Source organism: Lepisma saccharinum, chromosome 21 (genome assembly GCF_977018435.1).
Source record: "Lepisma saccharinum chromosome 21, izLepSacc3.1, whole genome shotgun sequence".
In the NCBI taxonomy this organism is placed as follows: Eukaryota; Metazoa; Arthropoda; class Insecta; order Zygentoma; family Lepismatidae; genus Lepisma; species Lepisma saccharinum.
The window spans coordinates 14,050,081-14,063,603 of NC_139249.1; the positions used below are offsets into that span (position 1 = coordinate 14,050,081).

A 13,523-nucleotide genomic window follows, 5' to 3' on the forward strand; every position below is an offset into this window, starting at 1 on the left:
AGTTGCTTTGCAGACTGCAGGACAAGTGCTTTAAAGAAGTACTGTCCTGCGAAAACCAAGACGTATGCTCATCCTACAAGAATAGCTGTTGGTTGGTTGATTTGGTGTTTTAAGTCCACTTTATGCACAGTAAGGCTAATCAGGACTGGACCTACAGTTTAAAGTGGAATCCGAACCACTATGTGACTCCACCGAGTATCGAACCCGGAACCGCTGAATATTAGCTGTTGTCTGGCCTTGCTACTGTGAATACGGCAAACCTATCTTGTCAACCACAATTTATAATAAAACATTAAAATGGTGACCAAGGCAAACTTTTATAGCATAAAAAATATACATAAAAACATAACGTTTCTACCCTGTAACAGGGGTCCTCTTCAGATGAATATTCACAATAAAATTTTGATTGATTACAAGGTGACGATGTTACTACTACACCATGGGGATCCTAATATCCCTATAAAACTTGCCAAATAAATAAATAAATAAATAAAATGAAATTAACATTCTGAACTGTTCAGTGCATAAATACTGTATCCCAGATCCCCATGTTCTAGGGGCAAATACTACTTAGGAAGGTTTCTTGAGTCTAGGTATAGTAACAGTGTTCTCTATTTCTTGTTTACTTTCCTTGGTGTCAAGCCAGCAGGCTCTCTTGAATACACCATTCCTCTGCTAGACCCGAAGGATGTTTTTATATCCACTTTATGCACAAATAGGCTAATTGGGACTGGACCTATGGTTTAAATTTGGATCTGAATCATTGTACAATGTGCCCTCACTGGATATCGAACCTGGAACTCTTTGATTACAAGGTGATGACATTACTACTACCAGCTGAAGGGTGAGAGAAATAGAAAACAATGTGAAATTGACCCCCATACCCTCCTTCTGGTCAATAAAAGATACTAGTGTTAGTTATATGTGGTGCCTTTCAAGCACTTGTAGTTTCAATGTAATTATGCTACTGTAAAGAAAAATACTGAATACTAAATAGATCTTCTTTTTCTTACAGTTCCATGGTGGACAATCATGCTACATGCCTCATCCAATGGGGATTTGAAGACTTGCCTAAAAAAGAAACCTTTAATGTTTTTGGCAAATATTTTCAGACGGAAGAAAGATATTGAGAGTAACAGTAATAATTATTTTGAAAGTGCTTTTAGGGAAATGGAACATAAAACTAGTATTTCAGGTAAATTTCACATTCTTATACCATGTTTGCAAAATCTACATATAGTGTTGAATTGAAAGTTAACAGATAGTTAGTAGAGGTCTGCGTGGGCAGGCATGACTCACTCCGTAAAGTGAGATCCGTTCAGTCGCCGTGGCACTTCTTGGGACCCAGGTCTCATGTAGCAGCGCAGCTTGGATAAAACTGGGCTGATGTCATCACACTACAGTTGCTTGCTGGGTGGGATCCACGTGCATCGCAGCTGCGGGTGGAAGCGGCAAGTCAAGTACGCACAGGAGCGGGTATTCGTGGTTCGTCCACAGACAGTGACATGCCCAGGATTTTTGAAAGGAGGTTACATATACTTCTTTAGTAGTCAGCCTTCATTTTGACATCTCTTCTTGCCTTTGACGATATGTGTATATATATATATATTTTGGGGGGGGGAGATATTGAGTCAAAGAGGGGGTTATGACACCCCACCAATCCCCTTGGGGAGAACACTCACAGACTATGCCATTTGTAATAAGTTTACGTGCTTACCTGCAGGTGTGACAGTCTTTTCACGAAATGGTGCATAATACTAAAATGGGTAGGAAATTTAATGGTTTGTACTTCGTTATGCACTGTAAAATTCTTCCTTAGAAGAACATCTTATTCATATCTCACAGGTCGAATTGAGAGAAGGGGAAGGGGGGGGGGGGTTCACTCCCATCCTGGAAATCACAGTGCAGTCCATAAGTTCCCAGACTAAGGCAATAACAAAATCAAAGGCATATGAGTTCTTACTGTTTATTTACTCAAAATAGGATCCATTTGATGCGCTACATTGCTCAGCACGAGTTTTCAATCTCTTCATGGCCTCAGAAAAGTCTTCTGTCGGAATTGTCTTGTGTTTGTCGGTCACAGCCTTCTGGATCTCCTCAGTCGAGTCACATCTTGAACCCTTCAGGTGCATTTCCAGTTTTGGGAAGAGGACATATTACGGAGGTGACAAATGTGGTGAATAAGGTGGATGGTGCAACGTGGAAACTTGCTTTTCAGCGAGGGACTGACGGTTTATTGCTGGCGAATGAGCCGGGGCGTTGTAGTGCAGCAGGAAAAGGTCACGAGAGGTGAAGAGGTCCGGACGAACTCATTGGATTCGAGCTAGCAAGCATTTTAACACTTCCTGATAGAATTCCTTATTTACTGTTCTACTTGGAGGCACGAATACTTTGTGAACGACACCACTGCTAACACTGTCTTCACCCTTGATTTTTCGAAGCCCAGTTTTTTCAGTCTTGGGGATGTTTTGCCGACCCATTTGGTACTCTGACATTTTGTTTCAGGATCGTAGGCAAAACACCAAGTCTCGTCACCAGTAATAATCTTGTCTAGAAGTTCTCGTCACGGTCATCCATAGATAACAAGGTTTGACAAGACTCAACTCGATCGTCCATTTGCTCCCGTGTCAGAGTATGTGGGACAAACCTTGAACACAGCTTCCATTTATTCAAATCTTCATGCAAGATCTGCAAAACCACTGTTTTGGGGATTTTTAGTGTTTGTTCAATCATCCGAGACATCACCTGCTGGTCCTCTAATCAAGTTAGTGACAGCTGCGATGTTCGCGTTGGCCTGAGGTGTTGTCGGCCGACAACTGCGTTCGTCATCTTTCACTGTGTCCCGGCCCTCACGACAAGGTTTTTTTTTTTTTTTTTTTTAATATAAATATGAAATAATAATCATGAAAAATTTCAGTTACCTTACTTTGTGTAATTATTTCACTTGTTATTACATACATACATACATATGGAGGATGCTACGTAGGTGACCAAGAACGTCAGTTGTAGGGCCTGGTGATATAGAAGTTTGATATCATTTGAATATCAATAACTATAACCAGTGGTGTAACAAACCATCAGTTACAGGGCCTACCTGCCGACTGCTGGCCTCATTCTCACATGCCCCAATCAGTTATGGGGTGCTGAAATCTCTGAGAAAAGTTGTTATGTTTCCCCCCAAGAGACTAAAAACAGCACACGTCCCAAGCCCAAACCCTGACACCTTATACATACTGCCACAGTGCGACACTTTTGATGATATCAATACACTACAGTCCCGTTTTAACAGAATTTGATGGGACCAATGGTGTTTCGGTTTAACGAAAATTCGGTTAAAACAGAATAAAGGTTTTTTTGATATACGTACAGTATCCATACGATAAATTCCCTCCAGTTTTTTTGTGGCATTGTGACAACAACTCGCTTTCTCTTTTCCGCCATAATCACTGCCGATTGCAAAAAAATTCACTCGCTGAACACAACGCCACCCCACACAACTACGTACAGTATAACGCTAACTAACAGTAAGATTTCAGGTACACTGACCTGAATTACAAATCTCAGCTGTCTCTTGTCCTTGAGCGTACAGCACATTACAGGTGCTAAAAATAGTTGGGGATGGGGGAGCAGGTGAGTACAGCCAATGCATCGTAACAATGAACTTACTCTTTGATAACTAACTCTTATACCAAAACAAAGACAAAAGTTTTGGTGTTCCCATGTAAAACACTGTCATGCACAAGTAACAGGTCTTTTTTAGCAATTCAGTTAACCCGGAAATTATGTTAAACAGGGCTGTAGTGTACTACTAAATATGTCAGTTGTATGTTTGAATTTAATTTTAACTATGAATACAAAATTGTATTAATCAGGAAACCAAATATAAGTGAGAATTAATGGCTCTGTAGCAGGGTGGATAACAATCATGATTTTATTAATAGAATAATTTTTGATGAAGTTTTTTTTATTTAAATCTATAAAAAACATGCTTAAAATTGCTTGTGTGGTTTTTGGCACCATACATATAGATATGTTTTTTGTATTTTTTTTATAGAAATGCTTTTTCTGACAAACGACCGTGTAAAATATTTGAAAAGTTTGGTTAAAGCAAATAGAAAATTATATGTAAAATTTTTGTTTCTGATACTGCACATATGAACCTACTATGGAAATTTTTGTTGAGTGTGGTAATGAAACATTCTGTATCTTTTCTTCCAGTGAAAAGGAAACATTCTGGATGTACTATGTTATTGTAACTCAAATATTTTTTGTAATCTTTGTAGCTGAATTTTGGCATTTTTAAAATAATAGTTTGCAAAATATCAGCTGCCATGTTTATTTACAGTTTAACATGATTAGTACAGGGTGATTCTTATAGAACCAGCTGTAGAAAATGAGCTGTGATATGAAATATACCATACAGATATTAATGTAATTTATACATGACCTACCTTGGACAGTGTGCCATTGATTGTTAATTGTGATCAGAGCATGTGCTCAAAGTATCTGCCGTTTTCAAGACTGCATGCCTCCACCCACATTTGCATATTCGCCATGACTCACTGCAGTGTTTGTCCCCTGATGTTCCTGATTTCAGCCAAAATGTTGTCCTTTTAAGCTTGTAACATACACTGTTTGTTTGCATACACCCTGTACTTCAGTAAACCCCACAAGAAAAATTCCCCCCTTCTTGGGGGTCTGACACCTGAACACTGCAAACACGTTGGTTGGTGCACCATTATGTGTCCTTTAACCTTGCAGCATAGGTGCTGCCACCTGTCAGATCATCTGCACACCATTCGACTCAGCACAGCCCACGGATTGTTGTCATAATTGAGAGCTGTTATATGCATCTCCTGCAGCATTATTAGCAAATTCATTAGACTGGTCCCGTGGCAGAGTGAATAGCACATCGCGGCACGGGTTCGAATCCCAGCCTGGGCATGGGTGTTTGCGATTGTCCATTCGTCAATTTCATCATATCATCACTCATCCCCATCTTTGCAAATTAGCCAAAAGTGGCACAAAAGCAAAGTAAAATAAAGCAAATCAATCAATCATCAAGCTGGTTCTAAAGGTGGGGGCAAGGGAAGCGGACAAATTTTAAAAAGTCACTACAAAGTTAACTTTTGCTGGAAAAAAAAAATATTTACAGAAATATATAGTGAAGATCATAGCATCTTATGCTATTCATGTGCGAAATATTACATTGGACAAATGGCGTCCATTTTCGTGGATGCAACTTTGAAGCCGGTCATGGAAATTGGCTCCACTTTCTGCAGCATGTCTCAGCGATTTCCTGCAGCACACCACAAGGTCACTTTTTTGGCTGCGGAGGGGTTTCTGACAGAGTTGTCGGGGATTTTCCACAGCCCAGTAGCGACAGTTCTGTTTATTTCCAGAACCATTTAGGTGGAAGTGAGCTTAATCACTTATCAACAACACCATGTCTTCATTCTCCTCATAACGTGTAAGCATTCCAACACAAAACAAAACTGCTAGTAACGGAACATTTGAATATCTATCATAAAATGCTATGATCTTCACTATATATTTCTGAAAGAAAATTTTTTTCCAGCAAAAATTAACTTTGTAGTGACTTTTTCAAATTCATCCGGTTCCTGTGCCCCACCCTTTATTGTGTATTATTCTACACAAAATGCTTGCTATTTTTGTGTATAAAGATTATTGAATCGAGAAATTTAAGTGTGTTTAAGTGTACATATTACATTTCCTTTCATATGAGCTTCACATCATCGGTGCACATATTTTCTTTCCTTCCTTTTTCTATCTCGGAGCCTTATAAACACCATTAAATAATTTCTAGTTTAATGTACCTTCACCAAAAGTAATTCTCATATCTACAAAATCGTCATGTGCATTATTCTATAAATTATCTCTTTAAAATTATTTAAATGAGTGATTTTGTTTGGAGAAATTACCTGATTTACATCAATCCATCTTGTTCTGTAGCATTTGTCGTGTTAAGCACGAGATTGTTTACGAGGCCCATTGTTATTAGTACTTGAAACAGCCCTGTTTGAGAGTTCTTTTGTGATCTTCCTTCAGCAATTTTATTTAATTCATCGTCATTGTTGTTGTTAGCTAAAGGTTACAGAAAATGATACAAAGTAAGTTACATATTGAAAAAGTTAACGAACTTTTGGGTTCAATACAATGTCGAGGCACATAGTGGTTCGGAACCCACTCTAAACTGTAGGTCCGGTCCTGATTACCCTATCTGTGCAGAACACTGCAGATAGCAGTTTTCACTGATACCGATGTTTGAAAATTGTAGCAATTAATATTAATGTATTCCAATGCAATGATACATCAATTTATTAGAGATTTACTTTAAAATAGGGCCTGATGGCACAGTGGTAGTGGTTCGGATTCCACTTTCAACAATAGGTCCAGTCCAGATTAGCCTTACTGTGCAAAATATTCTAGTAATTATGCTGGGATATTAATATAGTTGTCATTCATCTCAAAATTCACATTTTTATGCAACATTAGTGCAAAATGAATGCAATTTACAAATTCTGTACAATTTTCAATATATAATGTAAGCAATTTTTAACTCTTACATATTTTAATAATGCAGGTACAGGAAGCTTTAAATGTGGAGATGTTGACAGAGTACCCTCTAGTCTCTCAGTTCATGCAGCTGTTGATATAGATGTTGTTATGCGGCGTTCATCTTCTAGTCCAGATCCTGCCTTAGTCTCCAGCATTACTCTAACTCCTGGTCGAACAAGGGACCTCGACCAGGACATGGAAGCCTTACGTTTGTCCCGACAGGATAACCCGTTTCTTCAGGTTTGTGTTTTTTTAGTATTTAGGGCTGAGGCAATACCTATGGCAATGTATCACTATCGACAAATACCAGTGATATTGTTATCAGATAATGTCTGATGGCATTTAAACAATGATACTATCCAATACTTTTCAGGAGTTTGTGTGTTCATAAAAAAATGCTTCTCACTATTGCAGAGACTAACATAATTTTCATTACTTTTTGAGACAACATTGTGGAGGTAAGTAGATTTTGCAATGAACTTGTTATCTCTTGTGAAATTATAAATACTTTAACCTTAGAGGATGTCTTCCCAGCTTATGCTCAGGATGACTGGTATACATGTTATCTTACAAGCACCTTTTGGTGACAATGAAAATGTTATTTCTAGAAAACTGCAGATGGTAATTCAGTTTTTTTCTTTTTTGTTCATTTATATTCACATGAAAGTATGACATACATGAATCACAAAGCAATATATCCATTGTTACTATTTATTAACGAAAAATGTTGATTTTCTCCTTAACATATTATGGGCTAATTACTCTTCAATTACCACTTTTTGCTGATATATTGCACTTTTACATTTGAGAATGAAAACTATAACATGTGTAGGCACATTGCACATTAAACTTTAGGTCCAGTCCCAATTAGCTTATATGTGCATAAAGTGGACTTAAAACTTCAAATAAGTGCATCTCAATGTTCACATCATGCAAATTGTTTTTTTGAGCCATATTTCAGGTATCTATCATGCACAGACTATACTGCACAACAGCAGACAACATTTCTTACATGTAACTTGTATTCTCTTCCATAACTAAAGTCGTCTTCTTCCTCTTCTGTTACTGTTTCTGTTTTTACTGCAGTTAGCATAATCTCACTTAACGTAATTGTTATGTTCTCAACACCTGTGTGTATAAATATGCCACCAACTTCGAATCTAGTCAAAGGAAACTCAAAGGGTATATACATCATCTGCACTACAACTGCACATTGTGGATGGCGTATATATACACACCATCCACACTTTATTGGTTAAAGAAATAATGTTTATTCATGTAGAAATGAAGACAATGAAATTCAGTTACAAGGATGGTGGTAGCATTATTATACTAACTCCTTTCTATTTTGAGATAGTTATGCAGGCAGTTTTCTGCCACAAGCTGCTTTTAAAGTATGGAAAAACTTAATCTGTCATGTTAGATTCACAACAAATAAGACAGTTCTAGTTTTTTGGACTTTTAACCACTGTTATATTTAAAAAGAGATTTACCTACATTTCGGAGGCTGAATCTGCCTCCATCTTCAGGGTAGCGTGTAGTCGTTAGGTCACATAAATGGTTGCCTAGGATTATTATTCTTGGTGGCCTAGGCTCCACCGTGTCTGTCGGTCACAAGGACCTGTATATACGAGAAAAATGCCAGGTAAGATTATGAGTGGCCCAGGCTCCACTTTGTCAGATGACCACGTCAAGGTCACGATCAAGGCTTCGTGTGGCACAGTTAGGTTTCCACCTTGATCTCCGGGGTCTGGACCGTCCCAGATTGCATGTTGATGTAAAGCGGGGTTGGTGTGCAATGTGTATGAATAGTCTATAGAGACTATGCGTGAGATCTTATGTGTGTGGAGGGATAGTGTCCGAATTGTGTACTCTGGTCCCGTTGTTGTTAGTGATTTTTGTACAATTAGTTCATTGTTTTTTAGTGTTTTTGCTGTGTTCTGTGGGTAAATGTATGACATGTGGATGCGTGTCCAAAGTAAAATCCAAAAAACTAGAATCAATAAATCACCACTGCTTAGCTACAAAGAAGAAATAAGACAGTGCATAACATGCAGTTCTCCAAATGAAGCACAAAAAACAGATTAGTAAATAGAAAAATACATTTCACTGCATTTAAATGTGAAATTTTTGAATGAAAATTTATTCTGATATTGTTACGAAAGGAAACTTCTTTATGTACACTTTTATTTACACCCCTTCTCTGTATATATATATGTTTATGTTACGAATCCATTATCAACTGCTCCAGGTTGCTTTTTGCTCCATTTGTAATGTCCAATTTTACAAGGTGCTTTTATTTTTTAGTTAAACTGGGGCGTTATTGTTATAACGTTACCTCAAAGGCCGGGATCTGAAATTTTAAGCACCTTGGGACAAGTCACAAAATCACGTGGGTGGAGGTTAATGTTACGTTGTTCGTAACACCTCAATGTTACTACGAACTTCACAATCCTTGTCAGCAATTCAAAATAAGGTTTGGGAAAGACAAGGCAAACACGATGACGTTTTGCAAAAAAACTCAGTCCTGAAAAACAAAATAAGTGGTAATGCTACGAATTTTTCCAAAAATGCATAACGCACCAGAGCAAATAACTTATTACTTAGTATCAATTACTCCTTTACCATAAATCACAAAAAAACACTAACTACCAACACTTCCATTTATAGTGCATGCATGTTGTCGAAGACCATGGGTGAATTAGGAAGGTAATGAACGCAAATTATGTCAAATAGGCAAAAGTCAAGGTTTAACAATTAACGTAATTTATTCATGCATTCCAAAAAAGATCAACAACAACAATTTAGAACGTAACCCCCTTTTTACGGTTACAGCAACAAGATCATGTATATAGCGTCGTTAACAAGCTCCTAATTTGATTAGGGCAATATTCGCAATTTTACGTAAAACAACGACTTGTGCGATTGTTAACTCATATTAATTTACAATACATTTGAACAATAACTTTTCATCGCGTGTATCAAAAAACGCTTGCATTTTAGAAATAACAGTTTTATTCAATTAGTCAACAACAATGATATCAAAAGGACGCTGCGTTAAGTCTACGCCAATAATCTACAATTTATATTTAACTCATGTTTCTGCACAAGTTTTAATCACCTTTTAATTATATTGGCTTAATCAAAAATGGTTCTTATACCTTTACAATAAACCTTCAATTATTGTGACAATAGATTCATATTAAAGAAATGTGCAAAGAATTTACAAAGAACCTTTTTGAACGTAGAAGAGAGGCTCTCCCTAGATGCTCATTCTCAAATTAAATAATTTGTTATGCCTCGTACAATTTTTGCCAGCAAATTAACCCAATCCCAGAATGACCAAAATGGAGGTGGGGGGGGGGGGAATGACGTCGGCGAAGTCTTCGTCGCGATTACTCCAAGAATGACTTTGCGACGTATTTAGCAAAAGTACCAATGAATACTTTCTTCAAGAAAAGGCAAACGCGTTGCAGAACATTAAACGAGAACCAGTTTTACGCAGGCACATTTTTTAAATTTGTCAATTTAAACTTTTTTTTTTGTGTCCACACATTTAAATTGAGCGACGCATATCACAACCACGTGGTAAACCAATGTTTTACGACGATGGTTTTTTTAAGATTTACAATTTCGCGAACATTTACAAATTGATTAACTAGGCTTATTTCTGCAACTTGACGCACTCAGTACGAAACTTGCATAGTTCGTCGTCACGTAAGAAAAAATATCTGGTTCGTATTTTTTTTTTGTCTCACTGCTATTCACCACAGAATACTACAAAAATTCACTTCTGCCTACCTTGTTTTGTGCGTGATCGCTTTCTTAGTCCTGGGAAAGGATACGACTTCCTTCACTGATTGGCAGACAAATCCTCGTGAATGCGTGCACGTCTTGGTTGGAAGCACATGTAGTCCATTTTGTCGATTCCCAATATTGCTCCCAATGCTGACTGTCAAATGGCTCTTTCCAATCCACGCGTCCATTTATCAACTGGTACCCAATTTAAGAAATAGTAGTAGCCTATTTTACAACAAAGGTTCTCTGTCTATATTCCGCGCACAAGCTCGCCAATTCATCGCGCGTTACAAATTGTAAGTCAAAGCGTCAAAAGTTCAAACTTCATTTTTGCAGAAGCATTTTGCAACGTGGAGCGCGAGAAAAAAAAAGTAGTTGCAGGTACCGAACGCAATACACGACTGACTGCTCTACACACACAAGTCTGCTCACTTTCACTTCCGTTGTTTCTTCGGGTGATCCAGGTGGCGTGATTTACGACTCGATAACTCGCAAATAATTAGTGGAGCCATCTGTTGTAAATCTTGGGAATTAAATAATGAGCGATTATGTATCGCGTATTTTGAGCGGAGCATTTTTTTCAACGTAAAGTTGGAAGTTGTAAGATTTTGCGAATTCACTTGCAATAAATCGCTACACATTACAGAGAAATTCACTTTACCATACTTCACTCTACGAGCGCACTATTTATCATAGTGCTAACCTGCCCCTGCAATTTATCATGTAGAGGTCCCTACGTACGGTGCTCACTCTTTAATGTATCTATCTGGCTCTATGTATCCATGCGGCTCAGTGTCTGTGACGAACAAGTTGGAACCTGGTATATATACCTCCATATAGAAAAGGAAAGTTAAAAATTGTACTTACGTAAGTGAGTATAGTGCTCTTATTGTAGAACGACGTTTCAGAGATTGACTATCTCTTTCCTCAGGTTCGTATAAAAACTAAGTACTTGGCATAGTACTGCGTCAAAAATGTAATATGAGGATTGTGGTTAAGGGTTGGTTAGGGTACATTTAAAATATTAAGTTTTTGCCATTAGAAGTACGTAAAAACCAAGCCGTTCCCTAATAAAACTTGTACAGTAGACCTATTCACAGTTAAAAAAGTTAAAAAAGTTAAAATTCTAAAAAACCTGCATAAATCACAATGCAACCTGCAGGTTTGGCCTTTCCTACCCAACTGTGCTTATCTATCCACATGAAGGTCAATTCTCAACGAATATTTCCCCTCCCCTTAATTTTCTCGTTTCCCCTTATTACGTCACAAATCCAACGTGAATTCACGTTCCTCTCTTGCAGCTTGCATAACTTCCGGAGTGACGTGGAAACCGATATTGGGTTCAATCTTCCAGGCTTTATCCCATTTTTTGAGGAAATTGATCCACCCTTCTTCCAAATTTCCTTCGTCCCTATTAAGATTACTCTTCCCCCCTCTACAAATACTCGCTGTTTCATACACGTTTCTTCCTAGTTTCCTCCCCTCTTTTCTAATTACCTCTTTTTTTGCGATTCTATGCCCACTTTCCAAAATATGTTCTGAGAGACCCGTTTTGGGAACTTTTTCCCTTATGTCCTTTTCATGCTCGCTCCATCTTTTACCCATATTTCGGCCCGTCTGTCCTATGTACTCCTTCCCGCATTGGCATTCTATTCGATAAACCCCCTTCTGTTTTTCCGGTATTTCCCTAGTTGTCTTTCCTTTCTTATAATCGGTGAAGTATTTTTCTACATTCTTTGGTGCTTTCATCCCGCAAACGATTCCAAAATCTCTCGTTATTTTTCCGATTTTTTCCGATACGGATTGATGGTAAGGGATGCCAACGTACTTTACCCTCCTATTTTCGATTTTTTCCCCCTCTTTTTGATCCCCTTCTTTCCTAATAATTTTCCGTGCTCTCTCCGCTATCTTATCCATTTCTCTATTTGTGTATCCATTTTTTAATCCTGTTTTTCTTATCCACCGAATTTCGTTGTATTTTTCTTTTTCATTATTGCATAGTCTACTGGCCCTAATAAAAAAGTTAAGGAATACGTTTTTCTTTGTTATTTCGGGGTGCGCCGATTCCTTGTTAATATATAAGTTCCCCGATAGGGGTTTATGATGTACTCCTGTTCTAATCCTATTCCCTTCTTTCAAGATACTAAGATCCAGGAAATTGATTTTTCCATCGCTTAAGTTTTCCCTAGTGAAGTTTATTCTTTCGTCTTGTTTTTCTAATTCTTCAAAAACCTTGTTCAGTGCTACCCCCTTTCCTATAATCAAGATATCATCAACGTATCTCCCATAATATTTAATACCCATTCCTGTTTTTTCCAAAGCTGCCTTCTCAATGAAGTGCATAAAAATGCTCGCTACTATACCCGAAATGGGGTTTCCCATCGCCAAGCCTTCTTTTTGTCTATAAATACTGTCATTGACATAGAAAAAGTTATATTCCGTTACAAGGTTATACCATCATACATATTCCCAAGCAGTTAGGATGTCTATTCCTTTTTCTAACAGCCACCTTAGTAAACAATCTCCCGCCCGCCCCCTCGGTACACTTGGGTATAAGTTAACAACATCAAAACTACTTATTGTGTCCTCGTCATCAATTTCCAGATTTTCTATACATTCTTTAACTTCTACGGCATTCCTAACGCTATATTGGGTGTTCTCATTTACCTTCCTTATTCTTTTTACCAGCATTTTTGCTAGCCCATATCCCGGATGTTCGTATGTTGGTATAATAGGCCTAAGTGGTATGCCTTGTTTGTGTGTCTTAGGTATTCCAAAAGCAATTGGTATGTTGCCAACTTTAATTTCCTTAATAAGGATTTTCTTTTCGCTTGTGCCCAATGTAATGCTTGTCTCTACCCCTTTTTTGATCTCTCTTCTAATCTTATTAATAGGGTCTTTCTCTATTTTCTCAAAATCGTTACCTTTAAAGCTATCTTCTAATTTTTGGTGATATTCCTCTCTGTCCATGATAACCATCTTGTTTTCTTTATCAGACCTAATTAGAAATACGTTATTCGCCTTCACCCATTTTCTTACATTTTTTAAATCGCGTCTTAGGTTTTCGTTTACTTTCTCTTTCCGTGTTCTATCTCCCCCTTTCATGTTCGTTTCCTTTTTAATTTCTTTTTGCAAGTGTTGTTCTA

General features: G+C 37.6%; 1 protein-coding gene across 1 annotated transcript in view; it reads left to right on the plus strand.

The window, feature by feature from the left end:
- LOC146003920 (uncharacterized) overlaps positions 1-13,523 on the plus strand; it is a 47,659-nt gene that overhangs the window by 5,991 nt on the left and 28,145 nt on the right. The window contains exons 2-3 of the mRNA XM_083142406.1: positions 1,016-1,195; positions 6,605-6,819. Coding sequence (XP_082998532.1) covers positions 1,033-1,195; positions 6,605-6,819 — 378 coding nt within the window. The 5' untranslated portion in view covers positions 1,016-1,032. The remainder of the gene's footprint in view (positions 1-1,015; positions 1,196-6,604; positions 6,820-13,523) is intronic.